This window comes from Myotis davidii, unplaced genomic scaffold, assembly GCF_000327345.1.
Source record: "Myotis davidii unplaced genomic scaffold, ASM32734v1 scaffold2185, whole genome shotgun sequence".
NCBI classification, from domain to species: domain Eukaryota; kingdom Metazoa; phylum Chordata; class Mammalia; order Chiroptera; family Vespertilionidae; genus Myotis; species Myotis davidii.
The window spans coordinates 19,183-31,063 of NW_006296435.1; the positions used below are offsets into that span (position 1 = coordinate 19,183).

General features: G+C 47.5%; 1 protein-coding gene across 1 annotated transcript in view; it reads left to right on the forward strand.

The window, feature by feature from the left end:
* Positions 1-3,166: 3,166 nt before the first annotated feature.
* Positions 3,167-11,881, forward strand: part of LOC102758769 (guanylate-binding protein 4-like) — a 31,728-nt gene continuing 23,013 nt past the window's right edge. The window contains exons 1-2 of the mRNA XM_015569168.1: positions 3,167-3,360; positions 9,731-9,858. Of these exons, the coding sequence (XP_015424654.1) occupies positions 3,189-3,360; positions 9,731-9,858 (300 nt within the window). The 5' untranslated portion in view covers positions 3,167-3,188. The remainder of the gene's footprint in view (positions 3,361-9,730; positions 9,859-11,881) is intronic.

Consider the following 11,881-nt stretch of genomic DNA (forward strand, 5'->3'; position numbering starts at 1 on the left):
GTGATGGGGGAAGCCAACTTCCCCCGCCTGCCACTGCCGGCCACTGAGCTTGCAGTTTGAAACGTTGTTACAAATATAGAAGCTAAACAAAACCCAGAAACCTGCTTTCAGCCAGCCGGGATCTCAGAGCTGGAGTTGAAACAGTGTTTTGATTATAGAACCCGAAAAAACCAGATACCTGCCTTCAACAGCCGAGGCCTCAAAGCTGGAGCCAAGCCGCAGGGCTAAAGCGGGCCCAGAATAAAAAGAAAAAGAAAAAAAGGACCAGTTGGGAGCTTCAGTCACCTGCCAGCCTGAAAACAGCCCTCAGCTCCTCACCCAGGCTGGCCAGGCTCCCCAGTGGGGACCCCCACCCTGAAGGGTGTGTGACCAGCTGCAAACAGCCATCATACCCTCATCCAGGCTGGCCCGCTACCCTGAGTGTGACTGGGCAGAGTGCCCCAACACCCTGATCAGCCCTGCTCTGTGTGTGACAGGGGGTGGTGCCCCAACTCCCCTATTGGCCCTACTATATGCGTTACAGGGGGGAGCTCCCCAACCCCCTGATCGGCCCTGCTCTGTGCATAACAGCGGGCAGCGTCTCAACCTCTGATCGATCCCGTTCTGTGCGTGACAGGGCATGGCACGGCAACCTCCCCATCGACCCTGCCTTGAGTGTGACAGCGGGTGGCCCTCCAACCCCCCAATTGGCCCTGCTCTGAGCCTGACTAGGGGCTGCACTTAGGGATTGGGCCTGCCCTTTTCCACCCAGGAGTGGGCCTAAGCAAGCATGTCGTTATCTCCCGAGGGGTCCGAGACTGCGAGAGGGCACAGGCCGGGCTGAGGGACCCCCTCTTCCCCTCTGAGTGCACAAATTTTTGTGGGAAGTGAGGCTGGGCTGAGGGCCCCCCCCCCCCCCCCGCACCAGTGCACAAATTTTTGTGCACCGGGCCTTTAGTCTCAGAATATCCTGTCACACTTGCTGAGAAGTCAAGGCTTCAGTAGTTTTCACCATCACTTCAGATGACTGACTCTCCTGAGGAGTAAATTTGGAAACCAACTAACTCCATGCAGGACAATTATTTCATTTTACTTGATTATTTAAAATTAACAGCTTTTGGAATGGGTATTTCAGTTTACTTGTAATTTTTTTTGGAAAATATTTGTGAACTCATCTTTTCCTTCCAAAATTTTAAATATTCTCTCCAAGAAAAAAACTCTGCAATTTCTCCTGATTATAGCATAGCCTTAGAAGACTAATGTTTATTCCCAACCTTTGCTCCCAATAAATTTTAGAATTAAAAAAAAACAAAACAAAACAGAGAAATGGTACAGAGAATGTGTGTTTAAATTTTTTATATTATTTTCTGAGAAAACTATTTTAGACATATTATTTCTTGGCAATTTGCAGCTTACTCAATGCACTAACACCTTTCAACACATTGCCTAACTTGCTCATTGTTAAACACTACATTAATCCTGGAAAAGTCTTTTAATTATGGAGACCCTGTGTGTTAACAGTCTTTACAGTGATGTGTCAGGCAGGAATTCTTGCTTTATCTATCACACTGATAAGTAAATGGAGGCTCACAGAGGTAAGTCCTTTTACAAGGACCCACTAACGAAGTGATTTGAACCCTGGGGTTTGAAACCTGGTAGCCACTCCAGAATCTATTCTCAGATATCCCAGGACTGTTCTGGGTTCCTCCCACAGGACTGACCCCTCCACCCTCACTCCGTGTCCTCCATCCCCTTCAGTGTCTTCCCTTCCAGCTGTTATAGCTGCTCCTGTCCTACCTGAGTCCTACTCCGATGTGTCCTCCACATGCTCACAACTGGATAAAGAGATGTCACTGTTCAGTCCAAAGCCAAATCTTCACCGTCATTTAGAACTTTACATCCCTACCCTCTTAAACACTCAATTTTTAATCAATACTAACATAGGATTCAGTATGCACCACAGGATTTTAAGAGCATTATAAATTTCATCATATATTTAACCTTTGTAATGACCTTAATCACTAATAGATTGTTATTTTTAGTGTTGTCAATATATGGGAGAACAAACTGAGAAAAATTACTCTTTCCAATGCGCACAGCTAGGAGAGCAGGGAGCACATGAATGTTGTTTAGGATTGTCTTTGAGAAAGTGAAGGGACAGTCAAAGCACTTTGACTACTTTCTGTTCCTTGTTGGATGAAATGCCCACTGTGATGGAAACAGTAAAGTAGGACCTCTCCCAGCTGTGGGACTATGGCAGCTCTGGGCATACCCTAAAACACCCTGGCTACAGCCTCTCTTCCCTGTCAGTCCAGAAAAAAAAAAGTGTCCTTTATTCAAGTTTAAATAAATGAATTCCTGCATTCATAACTGTATCTGGATCCTATAAAGGTCTGTATTGTGGTATTTTGAGAGAGAATCTCATTCTTTGTCTTCTTCCTCTCAAAGTTTCCACTCCTCCAATTGCTACAGCTCCCAGGATTCACTACATTTGTCCTCCTTAAGGTCACAGAGCACATTTGTTTCTCTTTTTCTCAAAGGTCTATTCTCAACATTCTCTATTTAAATTCAGTCCCCGTGATCTCTCTCAGTTCCAGCTTGTTTTCTCCTGAACACCTTTTATCATCTAAAATACATATACTATGTATGCTGCTTATTTGCTTTTTGTATTGTCTGTCTCCTCCCAATAGAATAGAGCTCCACGAAGCAGGAATTGGTATCCATTTTATTCAATACTTGATACAAAGCACTTAAAACAGTGCCCAGCTCTTGGTAGGTGCTCAAAAATATATGTAGTTAACAAGGATCTAAATTATTCTACTCCAGGTATCTTCTCTGGTCACTCCTCATCTCCCGGATGTCCCATTCTGCCTCTGCTTACCCCCAATATGTTAATGTTCTCATGGCTCCATCACCAGTGTTGTTTTGCTCATCTATTTCTTTTATGCATCACATGTGCAAGGTTGTATTAGGGTTTAATTAAAGATCAATACGATAATGTAAATAAAGAATCTGTGCCAGGCCTTGACACACTAGGTAAATACTTACCTTTTAGAAACATGGCACATGTAGGAAACTGATTTCTAAGTTCTACACACAGAAATCTGACATGCATGTGACTTGTGTAACCATTAGATATTACTTTGGGACATTGTGTTGTACTGAGTTGTTCCTCTGGGTTACAGCTCACCACGGCCTCTGGAAACACCATGATGGACCCCATCTGTCTGGTGGAAAATCAGAATAATCAGCTGACAGTAAATCCAACAGCACTGGAGATTCTAGACAAGATGTCTCAGCCTGTGGTGGTGGTGGCTATTGCAGGTCTGTATCGGACAGGAAAATCCTACCTGATGAACCGCCTGGCAGGACAGAACCATGGTGAGTGTTGTTCTGGGGCGGGGCCATTTGCCTGGAGACAGTGGTAACACAGACTGATCACACCTCCTTCAGGGTCATCTTTAAAAAGCCTAACTTCTTCCACTGAAAAAAGTTCTAATTGTTACCACCAAATTAATCCTTAAACCCCATTGTTCCACAAAACCTCTCTCTTGGTGCCAGTAATAAGGGATTCCTAGCTTTATCCAAAGAGACACCCATCATTCTTTTTTAAAAAAATATATTTTATTGGTTTTTTACAGAGAAGAGGGAGAGGGATAGAGAGTTAAAAACATCAATGAGAGAGAAACATCGATCAGCTGCCTCAAAAACATCAGAGAGAGAAACATCGATCAGCTGTCTCCTTCACACCTCCTACTGGGGATGTGCCCACAATCAAGGTACATGCCCTTCACTGGAATCGAACCTGGGACCTTTTGTCCGAAGGCTAATGCTCTATCCACTGAGCCAAACCAGTTTGGGCTAGACACCCATCATTCTTGATCCCATTTACTCCTTCTGCTCAGGCGCTCAGCTCCAGCAATTATTCCCTTCCTTTCTCTCCTATCACTTTTGTCCTAAACTTTAGGTCATTTTCAACAAGGACACAAACATTGTTCAACATGTCCTGTTTAAAAAAAGGGATGGAAGGAACAACAGACAATCTAATTTAATAAGGGAGAAACATGCAAATTGATCATACCTCTGCTACACCCACAAGGCAGGCACACAAGTCACATCCACAAGCCAATCAGGAGTGAATATGCAAATTAACCCAACTTAGATGGTAGCGGTCATGGAGCTGGAGCGAGCAGGAGGCTTGGGTTGCCCCTGGCAGTGGCGGAAGCCAAGCTTCCCGCTTCCCAGATACCTGCTTCCAGCCCGTGGCCATGGCCAGCCTGAAAACAGCCATCAGCCCCTCACCCAGACTGGCCAGTCACCCCAGCGGGACCCCCACACACACCCTCAAGGAGCTGTGGCCAGTCTGCAAACAGCCATTAACCCCTAACACAGGCTGGCCAGGTACCCCAGTGGGGAACTCCACCTTGAAGGGGGTATGGCCAGCCTGAAAACAGCCATCAGCCCCTCACCCAGGCTGGCCAAGCTCCCCAGCAGGACCCCCACCCTGATCCGGGACATCCTTTAGGGTAAACCAGCCAGCCCCTACCCGTGCACCAGGCCTCTATCCTACATAATAAAAATGTAATATGCAAATTGACCCTAATAACAGAATGACTGGGAATGACTAGTCACTATGACACACACTGACCACCAGGGGCCAGATGCTCAATGCAGGAGATGTCCCCTGGTGGTCAGTGCACTCCCACAGGGAGAGCCTTGTTCAGCCACAAGCCAGGCTGACGATTGCCAGCCCAGCAGTGGTGGTGGGTGCCTGTACCGTCTCCTCAGCAATGCTAAGGATGTCTGACTGCAGCTTAGGCCTGCTCCCTGCTGGCAAGTGGACATCCCCTGAGGGCTGTCCAGAGGGATGTCTGACTGCCAGCTTAGGCCCAATCCCGCAGGGAGTGGGCCTAAACCAGCGGGCCTAAACCAGCAGGTGGCCATCCCCCAAGGGGTTCCAGATTGTGAGAGGGCACAGGCCGGGCTGAGGGACCCCCCCTTCCCCCCGAGTGCACAAATTTTTGTGCACCGGGCCTCTAGTACACACATATATGCTAATATGCAGTGTCCCCATGGGAGTTTGCTTGGGAGACCAGGAGTTCTATTGCTTGCTGTGACGTGTGCTGACCACCAGGGGGATGCGTGGAACAAAGGAGGGCCCTGGCGGTCCGGCAGCCATGGAGTGGAGCAAACAGGAGACTTTGTTGCCCCAATGATGGAGGAAGCCAAGCTTCCCAGATGGCTGCTGCCTCCTTTCAAGGCAACAATGTTTCAATTATAGAAGGTAAATAAACCCCAGATAGCTACTTCAAGTCACCATGGCCACGGAGCTGAAGCAAATAAAAAAAAAAAGGCTGGGAGATTCGGTCATTGTGGGGCTTTGTCAGTCTGAAAACAGCCATTAGTCCCTCACCCAGGCTGGCCAGGCACCCCAGTGGTGACCCCCACCCTGAAGGGGGGGTGTGCAGCCTGAAAACGGCCCTCAGCCCCTCACCCAAGCTGGCCAGGCACCCCAGTGGAAACCTGCACCCTGAAGAGGATTTGGGAAGCCTGAAAACGGCCCTCAGCCCCTCACCCAGGCTGGCCAGGTACACCAGGGGGAGCCCCTACCCTGAAGGAGCTGTGGCCAACCTGAAAACAATCATCAGCCCCTCTCCCAGTCTGTCCAAACCCCCAAGGGGTGAGGGTACCCACTGGGGGGCTTGACCAGCCTACAAACAATCATCAGCCTCTCCCTCAGACTGGCCAGGCACCCCTGTGGTACCCCCACCCTGATCCGGGACACCCTCAGGGCAAACCAGCCAGTCCCCACCAATGAACCAGGCCTCTATTCTATATAATAAAAGGGTCATATGCAAATTGACCCTAACAGCAGAACGACTGGGAATGACTGGTCACTATGACACACAAGGCAGGAGCTCAATGCAGGAACTGCCTCCTGGTGGTCAGTGCACTCCCACAGGGGGAGCTCTGCTCAGTCACAAGCCAGGCTGATGGCTGCCAGCACAGGGGTGGTGACAGGAGCCTCTCCTGCCTCCTCAGCAGCACTAAGGATGTCCAGCTGAAGCTTAGGTCTGTTTCTCACTTGCAAGTGGACATCCCCTGAGGGCTCCCGGGCTGCCAGAGGGATGTGTGACCGCCAGCTTTGGCCCAATCCCCCAGGGAGCGGTCCTAAGCCAGCAAGTAGACATGCTCCAAGGGGTTCCAGCTGCAAGAAGGCATAGGCTGGGCTGAGGGAGTGCACCGGGCCTCTAGTATATTTTATATATTCCCATCTCTCAGTTTGTCTAACATCTAATATTTTGCTTCATTTTTGAGTAAAACTTTGCTAAATTATACCCTCTTTATCAAGTCTTTTCAATATATGAACTATAACACAGAAGACTTCACAACACATACACATACAAAGAGTTAATAAAGTGATCCTCTGTGTAATCACTATCCATATCAAGAAATAAAACATCACCAGCAACCAAAAGCCCTACCTCTATTCTCTGTCACCTCACTAGAGCTCACCAATGCTCTTATTTTCATGGTGCATGCTTTCACTCTTCCTTTTGAAAAGTGATTTTATAACTTATGAATGGATTTGTAAGAATAGCTTGAATATATATAAAAGGAAGTCTATTCAGGTATTCTTGGGAATCTTGCTTCTTTTGCTTAACAAAACGTTAAAGTTTTACCTAGTTTGTCATATTTATCTGTATTTATTTATTTTCACTACTAGAGGCCCGGTGCACAAAAATTTGTGCACTCAGGGGTAGGGGGTCCCTCAGCCCGGCCTGTGCCCGCTTGCAGTCTGGGACCCCTCGGCAGTGACCACTTGCTGGCTTAGGCCTGCTCCTCGCGGGATTGGGCCTAAGCTGGCAATCAGACATCCCTCTGGCAGCCCAGCAGCCCTCGGGGGATGCCCACTTGCCAGCAGGGAGCAGACCTAAGCTGCAGTTGGACATCCTTAGCGCTGCTGAGGAGGCAAGAGAGACTCCCACCACCACCGCTGTACTGGCAGCCATCAGCCTGGTTTGTGGCTGAGCAGAGTTCCTTGCTGTGAGAGCGACTGACCACAAGAGGGCAGCTCCTGCATTGAGAGTCTGCCCCCTGGTGGTCAGTGTGTGTCATAGTGACCAGTCATTCCCTGTATTTCTGCTGTTAGGGTCAGTTTACATATTACCCTTTTACTACATAGGATAGAGGCCTAGTGCATGGGTGGTGGCTGGCTGGTTTGTCCTGAAGGGTGATCCGGATCAGGGTGAGGGTCCCGCTTGGGTGCCTGGCCAGCCTGGATGACGGGCTGATGGCTGTTTGCAGCTGGAGACACCCCATGCAGGGTGGGGGTCCCTACTGGGGTGCCTGGCCAGTCTGAGTGAGAGGCTGAGGGCCGGTTTCAGGCTGGCGGGAAACTGAAGCTCCCCACCTCTTTTTTTTCTATTCTGGGATTTATTTACCTTCTATGGCTATCACTGGAGCTGAGAGTCAGCTCCAGCTCTGAGGCTGTGGTTGGCTGAAAGCAAGTATCTGGGTTTGTTTAGCTTCTGTAATTGAAATTCTGTTGCCATCACTGCCGCTCTAAGCTCTGAGCCCGCTGGCAGCTGAAAGCAGGTTTCTGGGTTTGTTTAGCTTCTGTAATTGAAATTCTGTTGCCATCACTGCCGCTCTAAGCTCTGAGCCCGCTGGCAGCTGAAAGCAGGTTTCTGGGTTTGTTTAGCTTCTGTAATTGAAATTCTGTTGCCATCACTGCCGCTCTAAGCTCTGAGCCCGCTGGCAGCTGAAAGCAGGTTTCTGGGTTTGTTTAGCTTCTGTAATTGAAATTCTGTTGCCATCACTGCCGCTCTAAGCTCTGAGCCCGCTGGCAGCTGAAAGCAGGTTTCTGGGTTTGTTTAGCTTCTATAATTGCAACATTGTTGCATCTGGAGCTCACAACTGGGCTGCAGCTGGTGGGGAACCTTGGCTTCCTCCATCACTGGAGCAAGCAAGCCTCATGTTCGCTTCTGTCTGTCTCACTCCTTCTCGCCCCTTCCTTCCAACAAAACATTTTGTCTTGGTCTTTGTCAGAGAGATATTCTGGACCTATCAGGGGAGGACAGTTTTCTTTGCCTGTCTTAAATGAATTGATAGCCAGGTTTTGAGGATTAAATGTTTGAGAACCCTAATGGAAAGATATCAGTTAAGGAGTGTCAACACTATCCTTTCAATTCAACTCAAGATAACATCAGGTAATAACAAGGTGCAGTTTCATTGCTTAAGATGTCCCAACCTTCAAAATATTCTAATAACTATGTTTAGTGCCAGGTTGGTCCCTGAAATAGAAGTGGGATCACTTTGAAAAGTATATGACTGTTTAACCATTATGCTATACAACTGAAATTAATGGAATATAATGTAAAAAAAAATCTGTAAGTGGAAAAACAACAACATCTGAATTGTGATTCTACCACCCAACTCATAAAACAGAATAAAAGAAAAAAGAAGAATTTGTGCCCAGTCAAGATCCAAGAGCGAGAACAGGTTACTACTCTCCCTCCTTGTTGATAACTTCTTTTGTGGGGTTTACCTGTTATAACTGAGAGTGATGCTTTCCAATTACACATACGTTTACTAACTGGAAAAACTGTGGGTTCAGATTACTCTGTATTACTAAACAAACGATGAAATACTGTCATGTTGTGTAAGAACTCAGGCCATCTCAGGCTTTATACCCTCTCCATGGAGAACTTACTGGATGTGGAAATAGAATAGCCTGAGCCAGGCTGATCCAACCTCCCCTACATATTCCATCATGTCCATATCTAGTCCACATTGAAGGAAACTTTGGCCTATCACTGATGTTAAAAATATTGAACTTCTGGACAAAATATGCCACAACACAGATTCTTGGGCATATCCCTCACATGCTTTCCACCTGTAGGTTTAATCTTTAAAACTCCACTTGTAGTTTTAAAGAGGAGCAACCACATTTAATAGGTGTTTTCTGCCTCAACGTCCATTATATCCCTGTTGGAGTCAGTGAAAAGGGGGGGGGGGGACCCTCCAGATTTTCTTGAAGAAGAGAAAATAAATGAGAAAAATACAATAATAAAAGGGAAGAAAAAATCCAACAATGCTGATTATCAATCCAGTTTTTGGCAGGACACACAAGAAGTTCTCATTGGGTAACTAAAGAATGATAATAGAGGGACTCATAAAAGGTTATAAGCAGGTCACAGAGAACTAATTGGAGATGAGGAAGCACCGAGAGGGTGGCAATTGCAATGGCCAGGAAACTGTAGTCACTCCTATAGCCTGAACAGCCAAGCAAAAAGTGAAACCAGAATGTGGCAAAGACCAGCACTTGTGGATGGAGCTAAATGAAAGGGCTGTGACCCACTGAGAGGAACTGAGGCACTGGGACACCAAGGCTCACTAAGGGGAAGCCAGGAGAACACATGCCTGACTTCTGGTTCATGCTGGTGCCTTCCACTGGTGGAACTCCATCAGAACCTGCAGCACAAGGGAGCTCTTCAGTCTCAGAAAAAGGCTATAAAGATCAATAGAGGTTACATTAATTCTGAAATGTGACGTAGCTTGAGCCATTGTTAGTATGGAGTGAATAGGAAACACAGAGTATAAAGGTTGGATAGGCTGTCCTTGCTGAAACTGAAACAACCTTCCTCCCAGCCTAGCACTCACATTCAGATAACTTTAACCAATGTAACCTATGGGAGGCCTGGGCTATCTGCTGTTACTCTATACACTTTCTCCTCTTCCTTTGCAGGTTTCCATCTGGGCTCCACAGTGCGGTCTGAAACCAAGGGCATCTGGATGTGGTGTGTACCCCATCCCTTGAAGCCCAACCACATTCTGGTCCTTCTGGACACTGAGGGCCTGGGCGATGTGGAAAAGGTAAGGCAAAGTGTCTTCTTTGTTTTTGATAATCCAGTTACATTTTAATTTGCAAACTTTGTTCAACTTCTATGATATATTTCTCTGAACTACAAATCCACTTAAGAATAATGAGGTTAAATTTTGTTTAATTGAACTTACTATGTTGAAAACTTAACACTTTTCTTAATAGGTATATATCTGCTTACTTTTACATTTGTTTGAAAGTTTCAAGATAACAAATACTTATTGGGCATCTAAATTCTAAGGTTTTGTGTTAATTATTACAGATATGCATAATTGATGAAAAGGCTCAGAGCTTAGTTGGGAGATAAGAAATATGCAGTCTTATCAGTACAGGTCATAATGGATACAAGGAGTGACATATTTAACTAGTCTTCAGGATAAGAAAAACATCCTGGAGAAAGCTATAATTATGGGGTCAATGTGCTCTAGTAATTAAGGTGTCTGAGGTTGATGGTCTTGAAAGTAGGAAATGTGAAAATGGGATTTCATTAAAATACATACTATATATTAAAGAGAGAATACGCTAATTAATCATCATGCCCACACAAGATGGTGGCACCCACAGCCAATAAGGAGGAGATATGCTAATTGACAGCCACAGCCACGAGATGGTGGTGCCCAGTCCCCTCAGCCCCACCGGAGTCCTCCAATCCTTTCAGCCCACTGGGAGAGTGGTAGGCACACAGTGCAGTGGGAACTGCACTCAGCCTTCCAGCTGCCCAGGGCTGGCCCAAGGTACTGGCAAGCCTCGGGTGGCTGCTGCCCAGCTGCCCAGCTCTGCCCTTGGCTCAGGTCACCAGGTCCGGTCAAAGCTTGCACTGCCGGCAGTGGCAGTAGCAGAGGTGTGATGGAGGTGTCGCCTTCCCCTGATTGCTGGGTCACCTCCCACCCCTAAGGACTCCCAGACTGTGAGAGGGGGCAAGCCGGGCAGAGGTATTCCCCCTCCAGTGCATGAATTTTCATGCACCTGGCCTCTAGTATTTAAATAATTTCCAAAAACACTTCAGCTACACCATATAAATTAATTAAGGTTTTAGTACAAGTCTCTGGGTTTTAGAGATGACTTTCTCCCTTCTATAAATTCATGAGCTAGACCCACCAAAAGCATCATATCTAATAAAGAGGTGATATGCAAATTGACCATCACTCCAACACAGAAGATGGCCTCCCCCATGTGGATATAAGATGCCCTGCAGGGGAGAGCAGTTGGTGGCAACCAGGCCTGCAGGGGAGGCAGTTGGGGGGGACCCAGGCCTGCAGGGGAGGGTAGTTGGTGCGGGGAACCAGGCCTGCAGGGGAGAACAGTTGGGGGGACCAGGCCTTCATGGGAGGGTAGTTAGGGGTGACTGGGCCAGCAGGGGCAGGCAGTTAGGGGTGACCATGCCTGCAGGGAAGGGCAGTTAGAGGCAATCAGGCTGGCAGGGGAGCAGTTAGGCATTGATCAGGTTGGTAGGGGAGTGGTTAGGGGGTGATCAGGCTGGCAGGCAGAAGCAATTAGGGGAAATCAGGCAGGTAGGCAGGTGAGCAGTTGGAGTCAGCAGTCCTGGATTTTGAGAGGGGTGTCTCACTGCCCATTTAGGCCCGATCCCGGTGAGATCGGGCCTAAATGGGCATCAGATATCCCTCGAGGGGTCCCAGATTGGAAAGTGTGCAGGCTGGGCTGAGGGACACCTCCCTCCATGCATGAATTTTGTGCCCCGGGCCTCTAGTTTTATATAAGATAATTTCATGTAGTTTGTCTTTACTGTGTTAGTTGCAGTCAATCTTGTGCCCTTATTTGTATTAGCCAGAATCTAAAGTAAAAGTAGGAGGGATGGATCTTTGGCTTCCATTACCTCAAAAGAACTAGGGGCAGGAATTAGATAACCTCAATTAGAATATTAACTAGAGGCCCAGTGCACAAAAATTTCTGCACTAGGGGGGAAGCGGGGGGTCCCTCAGCCTGGCCTGTGCCCTCTTGCAGTCTGGGACCCCTTGGGAGATAACGACCTGCTGGCTTAGGCCTGCTCCCGGGTGG